Source organism: Aythya marila (assembly GCF_965140915.1).
Source record: "Aythya marila genome assembly, chromosome: 1".
Classification (NCBI taxonomy): domain Eukaryota; kingdom Metazoa; phylum Chordata; class Aves; order Anseriformes; family Anatidae; genus Aythya; species Aythya marila.
Genome location: NC_139042.1, coordinates 86,395,585 through 86,413,353, shown reverse-complemented (window position 1 = coordinate 86,413,353; position 17,769 = coordinate 86,395,585). Strand labels below are relative to the sequence as shown.

General features: G+C 33.5%; 1 protein-coding gene across 10 annotated transcripts in view; it reads left to right on the top strand.

Moving 5' to 3' along the window:
• Positions 1-17,769, top strand: part of DMD (dystrophin) — a 1,245,415-nt gene that overhangs the window by 928,233 nt on the left and 299,413 nt on the right. For all 10 annotated transcript variants that reach the window (XM_082770266.1, XM_082770264.1, XM_082770258.1 and 7 more), the window contains one exon: positions 2,815-2,932. In XM_082770266.1, coding sequence (XP_082626392.1) covers positions 2,815-2,932 — 118 coding nt within the window. The remainder of the gene's footprint in view (positions 1-2,814; positions 2,933-17,769) is intronic.

Sequence of the window (17,769 nt, the reverse complement as noted above, 5' to 3'; positions counted from 1 at the left end):
TATTTATTAAATCTTTGAAATTGTACCAATTGGTGAAATTGTATCAATTAATATTGCACCAATTTTAACTAATGTTTTTTTAGCAACAAAAAAGTTGTACCTTGTTTAAGATTCTGGGCAGACACTGAATCAAAGAAAAAATATATTGATTTGAGGAACATTGTTTTTTCCTTATTCTGAGAAATCTTTCTAAGACTTGAGAAAAAAGCATCTGCTCTGTAGCTGTACATTATTGTCTCCTTGACAGGTCCAAGAATCTTCAGATATTTTCACAGTATAGAGGTTTCAAGATGCCCTTCCTGACCTTTCAAAAAACACATTAGTACATCTGGCAGACAGTAATTTTATTTCCATTAAATGGCAGAGGGAAGGATGTCCTCACAGTCCATATAGGGACAAGACTTTTCTCCCCAAGAAAGCAGCAGAGTTAGCAAAAAAAAAAAAAAAAAAAAATCATTCAATACAGCATTTACGCTTACCTGTTGCTCATTTTTGTACTGAGAAGATCATTACTGAGCCATTCTTACCTATTGTTTTGTTTCTTTCTAGATTTCATACAGTAAAAGCTTTCTTCTTTGCTGCTAACATAGTATTTAATCTGTTTGGAGATTTAGGCTGGATCAGATAAATTCAGATAAATCATTACATTAAATTTATGAAATAAGAAAAAAAAAATACGTTTAGGGAACAGTTTGGGAGTCATTGTTGGTGTAAGACCTTAGAATAATTTAATTTGCTTCTCCTCTTCTAAACAGTTTCAAGGTGGGAGAAGAAGAGGAGAAGGGAAGTATTACGTTAGAGACCACACAATTATCTGAGCATGTTGTACTTTAATGTTCCTTCTGCACAGTCTATTTTGGTAATGTGTATAATGCAGATGTTAGGCTGCAATGGGACTGCTTTTTCTATAGTAAAATTCATGTCACTCATTAACTTGTCTTCCTTGAAAATATAGTTTTGAGGGCACATAGATATCTAGAGGTAGTAACTGCATCAGTAGATTTTATTCCTTTTTCTTAAGTACTTTCACTAAGGAGTGACTTCTAATGAGAATTCTTTCCTTAATTACTCAATCTGCTGCATTAACTGAGTGTCTCTGTATGCAATCCAATCAGTATAGAAGTACAAATACCATCCAAAGCTATGGATGTATGAGTTTAGAAAGTCAGTTATAACAGGCTTTCAAGGAAATTCTGATACAAAAGTTAAAGACTGGAATTTCACAGGGTATAACTGGATGTGTATCTTGAATTTTTTTTTTTTTTTTTTTCTGAAGAGTTTTATAACTGAACAAAACTGAAATTCTGTGGAGCTTGTAGCTTGCTCTTGACGATGCATGCTGTACTTATTGCAAGTGATATCCTCATGCTCTTTTGATAATCCCCTCACACAGGAAATGATATTAGTCCTTTACTTGTCACCTTCAACGTGGTGAAATTATGTAACCCTAATCTAGGTTGGAGGACCTAGGATTTAAGGTCAGATGATGCAGGTCTTTTTTTATGCACTGCAATTAGTGAATTACAGCTTTAAAAATAAAGTATAATTATTTATAGTAAAAGTGTTTTAAGAAAAAAATACTTAGACAAAACAATCCAAACAGATGTCTGTAAACAGATGAGTATACCAACAAATTATGTAACCATTATCCACGCAAGAACTCTGAAAAATAAAAATCCACCAGTGACCTTTGTTGTCAGCTTGACATTGATATACTGCTGTACCTGCTAGCAGTATGCCAACATACTCCTGGGTTCTGGTGACTCAGAATTGTGGGCCAAAACATTATTTTGTCATAATTTGGTAATAAATACTATAAAAAACTTCTAACTCCTAATTCTGCAAAGCTGCATTACAGGGGTTTGAAGTTGCTAGATTTGGTCCATGTCTTTTAAGTACACACTTCAGATGATTTTTATCTGGGAAACTATTGATCTGATTCTTTGTTTGCTCTTCCCTAATCCTTCAGTGTAAGTTAAACTAATATATACATATATCTTATATGCCATACTTTTCTTGAGTTCTCATTTTGCTTGTGTATAAAACTGTTGTATTTCAGTATTTATTACCTCATAAAGATTATGGTTCATTATTCTGAAGCTAATCTTTTTCCCTGTGAGTAGCTGTAAGTCCCCTTCTGATTTACTAGTTAGATTGCCTGGGCTTTATATAACATCTTGACCAACATAAATTACTGTGACTGGTGATTATTTTTCTTCTAGGTAAGGTGTCAGGGCAGAAAAATTAACGTTAACAGTCATATATTGGCTTTAAACCACTAGAAAGTAATTAAATCTTAAAATGTTAAGAAACAAACAGTATTAATTAGACTTCATGAGTTACTAGAAAAATCCTGCCTAATCTGATGACAATGTAAACCCCTATGTCTTTAAAAAAAAAAAAAAAAAAAAATCCATTGTATAGTCTAAGAGAATAATATCCTTTCTTTTTGCAAAGAAAAAGGTTTATATAGATTTATAGGTTTAGGTTTACTGTTGGGTTTTAACTTGATGGGTTAAAAATGAAGAATGGTTGTCATTCTATATTTACTTATATAGGCTTCATTTCTAATGGTGATTACAAGATAGACTTTATTTGTATTATATATGTATGTATGCTATATTTGCACCTATATAACAATACATGGACATTATATGGAAGGTCCAGACCAAATTCTTCATTAGATATGAAATTGCAAAAGAGTTTTCTGCTTTAAATCAAAGTGGCTCAGGAAAAAAGCCCCTACACATGGTCTTCTCAACAGCTCTACATGTTTTTTCCTTTATTTTATTTTTTGTATTTCTGTGCAACTAGGCAATACTACAGGATCTGGAGCAAAGACGTCCCCAGCTGGATGAACTAATAACTGCAGCACAAAATCTAAAAAACAAGACGAGCAATCAAGAGGCCAGAACAATAATTACTGACCGCAGTAAGTGATGATTCTGCTATCCTATGATGTTTCAGGAAATATGAAAGATGTTGTAATACTTGATAAGCTTAACATTTTTTTAGACATTTTATGCATTTGTCATGAATGGGAGAGTTCCATTAGGAGAGTTCTCACAGAGATTGTCCCAAACTACATATCACTATGCAAGTGAAAGTCAGTGATCACAGATTTCAAGATTCTCACCTTACATTTCATATTGATTGTCTTTGTAGTTGAAAATTTTCAGAAAATACAGAATGTGATCACCATAGATAATGAAATACTATTATTCTTAAAATAAGATGGGAGAAAAAAAATAAAAAAGGAATTCATAGAGTATAGCCATGAGCTTGTAAGAAGCTTTCAGTTCAACAACTGCAGTACAGTTGCAGCCTCTTCTTTCATCTTGCCTAAGGTGGCATAAGCCTGACGATACATACTAGGTTTGTGTCAGTTCTTCAGTTCTGACAGAATTAACCAAAAGCAGTGTAAGGTAGACAAATTAGGAGAAATAATGTTGTCACCCTTGAATGTCCTTGTGCTGTTCACCATAAGATGAAAAACACACTCTCAGGATCATGCTGAAAAAACAGCTTTCTGTGGCAGGCTGTTATATATCCTTGGTTATTAATTCGGACTAAATAAAATACAACAACAAAAGTCTTCTTTTCATCCTAGAGGTCCTCTGTACAGCCTAGAGAAGACTCAGGTCAAATGCTATGCATGTGGACACAGACAGCTCACTTTTGGTGGATGCAAACTGTTCTGTATGTTTTGGTCTGGAGACCAGGAGTTGCTCCCTGAAACATGACTTTGAAGGTGTAGATACAGGCTAAGCACCTCTATCCTCATAATTTTGAATGAAACATTAATGACCTCTTTTTTTCCTTCTTTTTTAACCATCGGGTTAATATTTTCCATAATGTTTCAAAATCATATTGCGTAATTGGATTACCTAGTTGGTAGTAGCATGTACATAAACTATTTAGACTAGGTACTATATAAAGTAACAATATTGCATAACTGTTATCTTCCTGCCTTGAAATTTAATAGGACTCAGAGAGAGAGAAGATATATTAATTTCATTTGAAGTTTGAGGAGAAATTGATAATATTTATATATTACATAAGAACTCGTTTCTGTTTAACATGCAAATTAATTTTAAAATCACATACTCAACTGAGTTCAGACAGTTTGTACATACACCTTAACTTTACAGCTCTCATTCAAAACCAATATGACATACTTCCATCAGTATTTTATAGTATATGTTTTCATTTTTAATTCTGAGGCAAGCCTTCTGAAGATAAGAATTGTAGACTTTACATTATATGCAAGCATAATTCCTATAAGCCCTCATGAGAATTGTATGCTAGGCTAAATTTCCTTCTGTTGGAAAACTGCACTTCAGTTTAAGTGAAATTGCTTTCTAAAATAGATTAAATGCGTCTTTCTCATATAGCAAAGAAAAAAAGAAAAAGCAAGCTATCAGACTGAATCATGAAAGAATATTAGAATATTTGGTAACCCAACTATATTACGGCTTGATTTTGTGGCTTGTGGTGTGGTAAATGTATGATATATGATGATTTCATAGATTTTTTTGTCTATAAACGCTCCCAAAACAATTAGTTGTCTTTGAACTTAAAGCATACATGATTCTTTTTGAACCGAATTAGCAGTTAATTTTCTATGGTGAAACTGTCAATATGCTTTAATGCAAATCTGCATCTTATACAGTAAATACATGTATAGCATCTTCTAATGTTATCCTATTTTTTTTTGTGAAAGTTTAAAAGTAAGCAAATATTTCTTACTGTTAGAAATAGGTCCCAGTTTCTGCAATGGAAAGACAAAGTATGATCAGGAATAATTTTGATCCAGTCTTCTGAGGCAGCATACTAGATTCATGATTTTTTTCATGCTTACTTTATATTTGTATAATTGTAGGTACTAAGCACTATTCAAGAGGTATTTATTACTTTTGAATTTTAAAGAGATCTTGATTAAAAAAAAACATAGGACTTTATAATGTGAAACAAGTTTTTTTTTGTGTGTGTGTGTGTTTTTGTTTGTTTGTTTGTTTTCCTTAATGTAGCCAAATGTGGACTATTGTCATGCCAAGTATTTCTTTAAGTAAAGAACTTTAGTAATGTTTATATTTTAATCATGTTATTTTCTTCCTCTATGTTGTATGAAGAAGAAGGATACTACACCGTTTAGTTGGAGACAGGCCTGCTAACTACCTGTATAGACAGGATCCACTTGTTCTTGCTGCAGTTGCTGCTGGGGTAGTTCTGTTGCACCCTTCACAGTGCTGCACTTTCCTGAATATAGGACTGTCCTTATCTCCAGCAAAAGAGCTGTGTGCGCTCTAACACAGTGCTTTTGAAGCCTGCTGTACTGTACAGGGCTCCCACCTAGCGCAGTTGCTTTGCCTTGCAGACTGGCACACACTGAGCAAAGCCCAGGATGATGCCCCTGTTCCTTCCCCAGGAATCTTGCTTGCAGGGAGAGCTGAGCCAGGGCCAGAGAAACTGCTCTGCTTGCTAAGGTCTGCACCTTCCCCACAGCCTTGTAGAGCATCCTTCCCATTTCACTTGGACTTAATACCAGAATCCTAGTGCAAGTCCTCCCTGCCTATCTTGCTCGCAGACTGTTCCCCATTTCCTGTGTTTTTTCTCTCTCTCCATGAACGTGAATGGGTTACCATGGTTATGTCTTAGCAGTTATTAGCACTGATTCAAATTTATCCAGTTTCATGACCTGTGCATCAGCACTGTACCGTTCATGCTCCACTGCATCTGTGTATCACTTATACATGAAGCCTTCTGAAATGTCACAAATCAGGTGCCAAATGCATTGGATCACACCAAGAAGAAAGGGGAGCATGGTGCTGCACTGCGCTGGTGTGTCTCATACAAACTGACAGTCAGCTATAGCTAGTGACCACCTCACCCACATGCTAGAGCAGGGTATTTCACACTCTGAAAAGTGAAAACCTGAAAATATCATCTAATTCCTATGAATATGTTGTTTGTTACCTTTTGCTCTTAAGGTGGTATTAAAAAAAATCATCTGGCCAATATCACTGAATTGATACAAATACTGAGAGTCTCTTGGTCACAGGACAGGTCAATATGCCATCAACTGGAATAAAAACCCTCAAGGTTCTGGCTTTTGTGCTTAATACCAGTAACTCTTAAGTCACACTGCTTACAGAAATACGTCTATTATACTCAAAGTTTAAATTTGAATTACATTTGGAAACTATTATTGCCTTTGATAAATAACAAATTGATTTGCCATTTATAAAAACAAACAAGGTACACGTTTTACACAAAATAAAGCAAGTAAAAAAAGTTTAATAGAGAACATCTATGAAGAATTGCAAAAAAGTCAAAGATTAGGAGGTTATTTTTAAACAGAATTGTCATAATATTGCATAGCTTTAATCTTTAGAAAATAAAAACATAAATTAAGGAGAAGCTCATAAAATTGATTCATTTCCTCTGAAACTTTTTTTCCCCACCCTTACTTCATTATCTGTATGAAATTGCAGGAGCTGTGCTATTTAAAAAGCTTGGGTAAATAAAGTAAAGATTGTACAATGTTTACACATTGTTAAATTTAAATCCCTGTTTATTCTAGTTTGCAACTTACACATTGGAGAGTACCTTATTATTATATTAAATTATTATATTAATAATTATATTTAGTCTTGAGAAAAAGTCCTGGGAAAAAGCAAGACACATCTCTGCTCTTTTACTGTCCTCGATAAAGCATTCTATTCTAACAGAACCATATGCTGTACAATAATAATTTTCACTACATAATGCATCACAACTCCAAAACGCTTTGTTTTACTGCTGATGAAAATGTTGTTTCTTAAGCTGAATGAGTTTATAGACATCTTTGAATACAGTAAAGTAAGTAAATTTGAAAATTCCTTTTATTTTCTATCAGTTCCTATGTATAGAATACATAAAGCCAGTAATGAGTCAATACACAAATATAGCAAGAGATTAAAAAAAGATAAAATACAGTCTTAGAATCAGAATTAAGAAAGTAATTACAAAAGATACGTTAGATCTTCCTAGATCTTGGAAACGTAACAAACTTTAAATAGTAGGCCTTCCTACTGCTGTGTTCACATACATGCAAAGATAACAGTGAATAACCTTTCTGTGTTTTTACTTTGCTAGTAATTTACATCCCAATTTTGTACTGTGGTTTCTGGCTGTGTAAGTGATAGAGAGGAGGTATGAAGACGAATATTTATAGAACTCTATAGAGAAATAATTTCTTACTAACCAAAGAATCTTCCTTTCAAGATTATAAGCCAAAGTAACAAGCGCCTTTCTTAAGCAATTGTGTGAAATGTAGTGAACTTTCAAGATATCACTTGAGAGTTCAATAAAGCTCTATTGCAATAAACATGTGAATGGTAGCATTAAATGCAAACATTTCAATGAAGAATATTTATGAAGAATTACATTACTGAGGCCTAAATGATTCCTTCTGAAGTTTATTTTGACAGTTTTTTAAACCAAAACACAAATGTATGGATAGTCTGTAGATGATGTCTTCCAGAAGAGTGATTTTGTTGGGTTTTGAAAAAAAAGAAAAGTTATATTTTATAATTGATTGTTAGGAGCTGTGCTTGAAGCCATCTGAAAAGAATCTGATACTCTCTGTGCAACTCCATAAAAGTGCCTTTATTGAATCATTTGCTGTATTTGATGGCTTTATGGCAACATCATCAACGCATCATCACTTTCACAACAAAATGTATGGAAACTTCATAGTGAATTACAGCTGTACTGTTCTTGGCAGCTTAAAATAGCTGTCTCTGTCATACTGCCATCCATGTAGTTTTCACTCAGAGCTATTGAATACCACTTGCATTTCAAATTTACCACTTGAAAATACAAATTCATACAATCTGGAATTTATCATACAGTAGTAAAACTTCTAGTTACCCAGATTGTAAAAGAAAACTGTGAAAGAGAACTTTATTTATATACAGTTTGTTTGCCTGGTTATCTTGTTGATTTTTTTGAGCTAAATTACTGAATGAACCCTAGTATTTGCTGGATTACAAGTATTTCAAGAACTTTTCAAGAACCTGGTTAATAGTCTTTCTGTGTCATAAAGATGCAAACTTTATTAATCATCCTGATGCACTTCTTTACAGCTGAAGCTATGTTTGTTTATCTTGTTTATCTATCTTCTATGCCTTCATGGAAACGAAGGATGGGAGAAACTACTTGTTGTTAAAGAATAAATAAATAGTAAGAAGATAAAACGTTGTCTTTGAAAGCAATAGCATGTTAATGGGTAGAGTGCCATATTTGAAATCACTTCCTTGGCACAGATTTGCTGCTGTAGGATTTGCTACAAAAGCTATTGGATGTTTTAAGGAGTAAAAAGTTATTTTGAAACACTGGGGAGAGATGATGCTTAAGGAAATAACATGCCACAGAAATGTCTGAGTGACTGGGGAATTACAGTTATGTATTACTTATTAGGCCCTATATACTAGAATCATATCTTTTAGTGAAAAAAGGTGATATCTAAACTGTCTACTGCAGCACTCCCAAAAGAGCGGTGAGGCTTGAAGATGAGATTTCTCCATTTCTTGCATAAAAGAGGCACAGCTTCTTTGGTAACCCCAGAAGCTGCTAAGTACATTAGGAGAGCTCAGTGCTGTTGGCTATGCGAGTGTTGGTCACACCTGTGAAGAGAGTTAGATAATTACTGAACTTTGTGTTGCATGGAAATTCAGGTGGAACTTGGCTAGTAAATTCTAGATAGGTAATTTAAATAGGTAGGAATGGTCTCCTAAGTTTTATTTTTCTAGAATTCAGCAGTTGGAGAACAGCATCCTGGATTGCTGTGCCTCACAAAGGCATTTAATTTTGCCCAAAATGTAACTATTACTAAAATATGTCATCTGTCCTCCCCAAAAGTTAGAAGAGCAGAATGGTAGACCAAATTTCTCATAAGGAAAATCTGACTACAAAGTGAGTTCTCTGGTAACTGTGAGCCTATGATCAGCAAAAGCGAAGTCTGGTGAGGAATGCAACTCTGTGCTGACAAAAGAAAGTCTTTTAGAAAGAGCAACATGGAAATAACAATTTCATTCTCTAATAATTTTGTCCAGGATCAGAAAATTTAAATAAATAAATAAATTTCCCACACCTCTGAATAAGGAAAGCATTCTTTGGAAAGGGAATTTCATGCTAATTGTTATCTGTTATTATGTGATGAGACCATGAAGATAGCTTGGTGTTATACCATCATCAGAAAGAGAACATACTTCCAAGGAAAGGATCATACAGTCCAGGGAAGGATCTGCTATGGCACCAGCCAACCGATGTCTGACTCTGTTTTTTTTGTATCTCTGTATCTTTTTTTTGTGTCGTTTGGTCATCAAAAAAATCTTCAAATTTATAGTGCCAAGAAAATTTAAACTTCTTTAACATTCTGCAGCTTACTCTTAAAAGGCTTGGAGACTGGGATGATAGAGCCGAAAAGAAAAAAAAACAAGTAGTAAAATGGCTAAAGTGTGGTCTTCAGCCTCTCTAGCCTTCAGCCTACCCAGTCACGAATTAGAAGAAAGTTGCTGTTGCCCAGAAGTGTGAGCAAACAAAATCTTACTTACAGGCTGTCAGCAGGTAATCCTTACCTCAAGTACTGTTGTCTGCTTTCCTACTAAGATAAGTCCTATTAATAGTGTTGTTTGGGGCACCTCCTTTTTCTTTTTTTTCTTTTTTTCTTTTTTTTTTTTTTTTATTCTCGGGGGAGCCGTATTTTATCACACTGTTTTTATGTAACTATCTGTCTTTGTTCTTAGTGTCTTTGTAAAAATCTTTGACGTTAATGGAACTCTGCATGCATGTAACAATCTGGAGTTTTCTTTTTTTAAGTAAAAGAGACAGAGCAGTGTCTCAGTGGCTTCAGAAAGAAGCAGCTTTGTTTGCAAAAATGTAATAAGCAAAATGTAAAGGAAAGGTAAGGAACTGCCACACAGGATGAGACTGCAGGTCCTACTAATTTGTTCTATTGTCTCCAAAATCTATATTAACACATCCTTCTGAAGAATATTTAAGAATTCAATAGTAGCCAAATGTGAGGTAATTAGAGAGTATGTCTCAATATATGAAATACTTAATTAATATCTTAGACAATTAGAAAAGCATTAGCATATTTTTTTTTGAAAGATGTAACAGTGAGATCTCTGTCAAGAATTTGCAGTTCTTTGGAAAAGAAAGCACTGATTTACTTTAGTATCTTCAACATATTTAACAGTATCTAATGTGATCCTATTTACAGTGTTACAGGAAAAAAAATCTAGTTTTAATTACATTTGCTTTCAAAATTGAATTAAATCCCAACTTAAAAAATGTAAACATTTTGTATAAAACATTTTAAAATCCAAAACTTGTAAATGCTGAAACTATGAAGAGCTATGACTGAAGACATGTTCTCAGTGGTAGAAAAATTTTCCAGTGATTCATCAGGGCTACATCATTAGAAAAGAATGTTTTCCACTTTATATATTATATATAGTCTTTCCAATGTATATTTAAATATACATTGTATAAATGTATATTTTCCATTATGTAAAATATATTGGAAAGACTTTGTCAATTTTCTATGTTAAAAGGAATTAATAATTATTTCCTTTATTATTATTATCAGAATAGTGGAAAATTATTTTTCATTTCAGACATGGGATTTCTATCTCCTGCTAAATGCTATGACTGTTTCTAATGTTTGAAGTCCAAAAGTCTCAAAGGTATTGCATCATATGGTTTGGAGGTGTTCCTTTTTTTTTTGTTTTCTTTATTATTTTTTTTTCTTTAAGGGAGCTAGAGAGCTCATTTTTTAACAAAAGCATCACATTATCACACACAAAAAAAATCCTCATATTTTTTGTTTTTGCCTGCTTTGAGCAAATAATAAAGTTTAGTAAAGAAAGTTTTTTCTTTTAAATCAATCAGTTTATACAATCAAAAAAATAATACTGTATTTTTTTTTTTAAATATTGAGTTGCCTGGGTTTTAGTGATCTTTTTCCTTTTATTGCTGACTAGGACTGCTTTTTTAAGTTTACTTTTTGCAGTTTTCTTTTGGAATGTTGACATTGTAATGCTGGTGTTCTTTACTTTATAATGTCACATATTTGACATTATCATTTGCCACAATGTCAGATGTCAGCAAATGACAGTAACTCCAGGAAAATCATCAATTCTTTACATAGGAAAGGAGGGATAGTATTTATTTTTTTTATCTTCTAGTCTTTGTTGTGTGTTCAAAAGACAGGCTTTTGGGCTTTTTTTTTTTTTTTTTTTTTTTTTTTTTGGATGTGATAAACCTAAGTCTTTGCTATTTTGGGCAATGTTTCAAGGAAGTAATACTATCTTACACAAAACACTGTAAATTTGACTAGAAGCAAATATGTAAACAGTATACATATTAATTTCTTTTTATCTGTGATGATACAAACAGAAGAGCTACGTTAGCTGTGTTGAAACAAATTAATGCAAATGTAAATAAATGGACATAAATAACAAAAATGAAATTGTTCAGAAAAGTAGTATTTGTAATGTGATCAAACTTCTCCACCACTGACATTTTATCCAGTGTTTGATGGGCAACACTCAATGTCCACAGTTATTTTTAAAACTGTGTCAGAACAGTATATATTAAATTATGGCAGCCCATAATTTTCTGTTGTAATTACGGAGCAAAGGTCCACCTCTGCAGAGATTATAAACTACATTTAGATGCCACGTAATCTGTGATATCAGGCAAATGCAGATTTTGCTGTACATTGTGTGCAATGCCTTTTTCTAAAAGGGATGCAAAACACACACTGTATATCAGAACCCATGTTCCAAGCACATTCTAGTTTAACACACTGGAATACATTTGGCCTACAGATTTTACTTTGGCTGTCTTTGATGTAATTTTATCATGAGTTTAGTCCTGCTTGAGCTGGTAATAAAACAATAACAAAAAGAGTGATTTGCACAGCCCTGAAGCTCCATTGCTAGTCCAATCCGAGTAAATACTGCATAGTCTAAGCGAGAGAGATTCTAGGACTTTGCTGGGTGATTGCACCAACTAGTGGTTTCATCTGTTATGTAGTACACCAAATCATCATTATGGTGACTCACAATTAAATACTGATAATTCAAAGGATTTCCTTTTATTACTGTCTTCAGGACTGTAGACATACTATAATTGGTGACTTGGAGGCTTTTTAATCTGTGTTTAGTGGATAGAAATCCTTACAAGGTTGTGTCAGCCTTTATCCTGCCAAAAAGGGAGGGAAAGGAAAATTGAGCATAAAAATTCTGGGAGCTAGCGTCTTTCTCGTCAGCAGACCTATTGCATACAATGAACGGTCAGAAAGCCATCCTGAGCTGCGTTGAGATGGCTCTTACTGTTTAATTAAAAAGGAGGGCTGACATTGAATAGTCTGATGTATGGTGAAGAAGTGATGGCATCTGACTGGGCTTGGTAGAACTTGGAACCTGAAACAGCATTTAGAAAAGGTTTCATTATATTTTAATTAAATGAGAACATGTATACAGTAGAGGAAACACCAATGCCAGGAAATTTTTTACTGGCAGTATCAGACTGTGGTTATATCTGCTTCATAAGTGTTGAATTGAGGGCAGTATTCTAGATGAAAAGGTATAGTTTTACAGGATATTAATTACATTTTCAGTATGTTTCTTGTATTTTTGGTGTTTTTGACACTTGGCTTTTTTCACTGAAGCATTGTATTAGGATGGCAACAGCAGTGGTTTAATCTGTTCATGGGATTTTCTTCCCTGTTTTATTTCGTGCAGAATGTTGAGCTCTGTAGAAAAAAAAAAAAAAAAAAAAAAAAAAGATTCAGTGTTTCAGATTCAAAATTTGCTGTGTTTCAGCCATGTCAGACTTTGAAGTGTGTTCATTTGTCTGTAGCTGATTAAGCTTAAGCCATTTAGTGTCTCATGAGTCTCGCGAAGTTTAGGATCCTGTACCAAAGGGAATATGAACAAAGAAGCACAACAGTCTGATTAAAAAAAAAAAAAAAAAAAAAATCTTTGGGTCATTTTCTAGGCTATTTTAAGTCTTGGAGTCTTATGCTTTGTGCCATTAGGGACTTTATGTGTTGGGAAGCTAAGTATGGTTTAACTAGCATCAGACTGAAAGCATCTTATGGAGTATATAGAAAATAGGTGCAAGGGTGAGAGATATGTCAGTCTGAGGTCGAACCAAGAAATTAAATCCCTGAGGAATTAACTCACCTGTGAAAATAATGAGTTCAATATTAATGTGATTTCTTTAAAAGACTGTAATCATAACTCTAAAACAAAATTTAGTTTTTGTACAGCCCTTAGAATGAATGTGTTATGTGATGCTTTTCTCCTCTCAGGAAGATGATTGTGAGAGAAATAACTATTTTACCCTAGTTGCCAGTATAATATGTAGTCTGAAGTGTAAATATTACTTTCTTTTTAGTCTTTATTTTGTATGTGCTAGAATTTCTAGTAAGCTGTCACTGAAAAGATACCATAGAGGAAGCTTATATTTGATAACTTACTACATTATTAAATTTCTAATTTGAAATTAAGACATATAGTTTTCTATTTCAATTATGAAATAAGAAATGTATTAAGTTAATGCAGTTAAGATCCCTTTATAAAAATGTCCCAAGTCTATGCTTAAAATAGAAGCATTTCAAAATATGTTTACTACTTTACTTTGAAATCACTTCCTATTAATTTGGAAGCTTAGTGTGCTTTCAAAAGCAAAAGCAAAGATATAGTTTTGATTTGGTCCACTGATGATTTGTTTGTTTTTCTTTGGAGCATGCATGGCATTTTTTGGTTCATTCCTTGAGCTAAGCTCAGTATTGTTGCCAGCACTCCCTTTTCTGTAAATGTTGAGCAAGCAAGCAAATGGAGCTCAGGCATCATCTCCCACTTGACTTCTGCTGAGAGGTACAGGCTAGGGTGAATCACTTTGCAGCCTCGGTGTAGTTACAAGAGACACAGTAAAAGATTTACAGTAATTCCTGTAATTCCAGTCTTGGAATTAATTGTAGCCCAGCAGATGGTCTAAGAGGTAAGACTAACAAATGCAATGACTGGGAGCCACTGTCTTTCTTACTGACCATTGCACAGAGTGTGTCAGTTTATCCTTGCTGATGCAGCTTCATTAGCAAATTTTTCAGTGGCAAAGAATTGGAGCTTGAGAGTTATAATAAGTAGAACCTTAGCTTTTGAATGATGTTATTCTGACAGCTTGACCAATATTTAATGTTGAATAATAGAAGGAGGATATATGCTGCTTATCCGTTGTAAAATGAATCAAAACTAATTGCAGTCTTCAAATTTAGAATTTTTGGTTTATAGCTTTTATGGGGAGTGGAGGTTTTCTAAGGAAATTATTTCTTCTGTTGAAGAGGAAAACAGAAATATAAATAGTGTGCATAACTTCACTTCAATAACTCTGAACCTGATATTCACACATTCTTAGAATTCCTGAGTACATTTTAATTTTCTTAGATACTTTGGTACTTAAGATCTCCCACGGTATTCCCATACAGTTCAAGCTGGATCTATTAAATCAATAAAAGCAAATGCAGATATATTTGAAAAGCAAGTCTCAGTCTAAACTCAAACTCAGCAGGTGTTAGTAGACTGCTGCAAGTAACAAAAAATAATTAAATAGATAAAACTAAATATGAATGTATGATGGCATCACAAAGTTATGTAGTAGTAAGAATTCTTAAATTCGTTGCCTGTATGCTTCGTTAGGTAATTAATGAATTTCACACATTTCTAGACTTAAACTACCATACATGCCATTGTGTTTTTGCATGAATAAGTGTATGAAAGCCTTAGTATATGAAAGCCAATGTACTTTAATAATGCTAATAGCATTTTTGTTTATATTCATAGAAAGAATATGATTTCATTAAGTTAATGTCCCATTTCTAAATGCAGTCACAGACAAGTCATATTTCTCCTGGAAAAGGTTTTCTTAAATATTTTATAGGTAGGGTGATTATTACATATGCTGTCATCCATGAATAGGTATTAAATATATAATTATAAATTATTTTCTTACCAATATCTTAAGTAACCAAACTCCTAGAAAAAAAAAATAAAGACATTTCAATAAAGATAAATACTAAAATACTTAATTACTTGTAATTAATATTTACAGTCTTAATACAGATATTAATGAATTTTTCCTATAAGTTGAAAACTGAAGTGACTAGATTGATTAACTAGATGAGTGAGTATTTAAGTAGATTAGTCATAATCCTGTAGCTTCTGTTTGGTGTACCCTCCATCATTCTAAATATCATTTTTAAATCTGATTAAGTCTTCATAATTATATGAGGAATATTTAAGAAAGTAGCAAAAATATCAGACATTATTAGGTTGGAGTTCAGTAATACAGTTGCCATTTTCTACATACAACAAAGGAAACTGAATAAAATATATTTTGAAAGATGATGAAATCATTTGGGAACCCTTTTGGTTCCATTGGTACAATGTTACTGAAAACATCTGGGTATGTGAGTCTCTGTAGGAATAAAACCAAGAGACGTTTAGATGTAGAGCTTAGGGATATGGTTTAGTGGGGACTGTTAGCGTTAGGTCAGAGGTTGGACTTGATCATCTTGAGGTCTCTTCCAACCTAGAAATTCTGTGATTCTGTGTGATAATTATCTCCTGGTGACTTGTCCATATGCATCCTGCTGCTGAGGTTGCATGAGTCCCTGCAGACTCTGCATCCTGCACAAGCAGTGGGACTGAGCTGACTGGGGGACTGACTGGGGCACTCCATTTCTTCATAAATGTCCTGCTTTACTTGAAGCTCTGTTGGCAACAAGATGAATCAGTTAATTCTATAATCTCTCTATCCATCTCTCTAGTAAATACTTAAATATATATGCACATACATACTCTTTTGTTAGTTTCTATAGGTTTCTAGCAAAGTCACACTTAGTTTTGTTACTATTTCATACTATATCATGAAGAATCTTACTTCTCTTTACATTGCTTACTTCTCACATCAGAATTCTACAGGTCATTGAACATTTTAAAATTGGGAAGCAAATGGTTTTCCACTTTCATGAATACCGTGATCTGTTCCCTTTTTCGTTTAGTGAAAAAAAAAAAAAAAAAAAAAAAAAAAACATAAAACTTGCATGTAAAAGGTAATAAATGTTTTAATACATATTTTTATCAGAATTTGAAAGTCCAGTGAATGCATTCCGAAGGACACATTTTCCAAATAGTAAGCTCTTGCATACCTTTCTAATTTCTCAGTCATAGAAGTTGCTTATTGCTTGTTATAAGAAACTGATTTCTTTAGATGTGCTACCAGCTTAATCTGGTCTCTAACTCCCACTCTGTATAAAAAGGTATAAAGCATGCTTCACAGTGCTGAAAAATTATTCACTTGGTGCTTAGTAGAAACCACTTGACAGTTTTCAGTTCATTCTGTTTGATTTGACACTTCCAAAGGAACAGAATGACCTTCATTAGTTTGACCATATGGAAACAGCTTTGTTACCAGAAGTGATTTTAAGATGAAAGACAGGCTTACCCTAGCTAAATGAAGCAAAATTAAATCATAGACATAGACGTAACTGGAAATAATTGTGCCCCAAAAGTATGAAACATGAAAATGAGATTATGAGTGTGTATGTGTATGTATATGTGTTTAAAAACACATATAAGTCTGTTGAAACCTTCATTATTGCTTATCTTTCTTAGTCTCTGAGAAGCAGAGGAAGTTAACATTCTTCGTCCCAGGGCTTTCACGACCTGACAGGTCTTTCAGATACGTTTTCATTGTTCTTCATCACCCCAGAAAGATGATTGAATGTTCTGAGTGCTTCTGCTTCCTGTTTTCCCTTGTAAGACCAGTGTTTAGAAACTAGAATATTGCAAAGTAGTAGAGATGATTAGATCAGTTATTTTCTCCTTCCCACATATTATTCATTGACTTGCTCATTATACAAGTTGTGTGCATACTTTCCGTCATGCCTGACTTTTTTTGTAAGCCATGCTTTTATTTATTTATTGTTTTTAAATCTAGCTTTACACATTTTGATACATACATTTTAAGAATTAATCTTTCTATAAATACTTTTATAGATTCATGGTGCATAAAAGCAATGTCTGACATCTTGATGGCTTAAATGAGAGACTTCACATTAAGGTAGATGTTTAAAGTTGCCACCCCACCATTCTGGGTTTATTGGTGAAATCACATTACTGACCAACTAAGGGATGCATAAAATGTCTCAGATGACACATTATTAATATTTCTTTTCATATTTGGTTATAGTGAAGTGTTGCGATAGCTTTCTAAGGTCAGCTCATAAAAATCAAGAAGATTTTTATAAGCCTTGGAAAAAAAGGTAAAAGAAATGCCTCTTTACAAGAAGAGTTAAGGACAGATGAAGGCTAAATTGCTATTTGAGTAGGCTGTCTCCAACTGTTCTCTACTGCGGAGTGCTTCCTATCCAGTTCCACTCCATAATGATAGCCTACAGGCAGCAACTTAGTAGATGTTATAACTGTTCCTGTGACTCCAGTACTTTAGCATTAAAAAAAAAAAAAAAAAAAAAAAGTTGCAAACTTATCCTAGTTCAACTCTGCATCTACTATCCAAATGTTCTCATTAGACAGTCTCTTTAAGATTCACGATTGTTTATAAAATGGAGGCAACATATGGCCCTTCACCATAAGAAAGATACTGAGTTGGTAGAAGAGCAACAAAGCTCAATAAGGGACTAGAAAA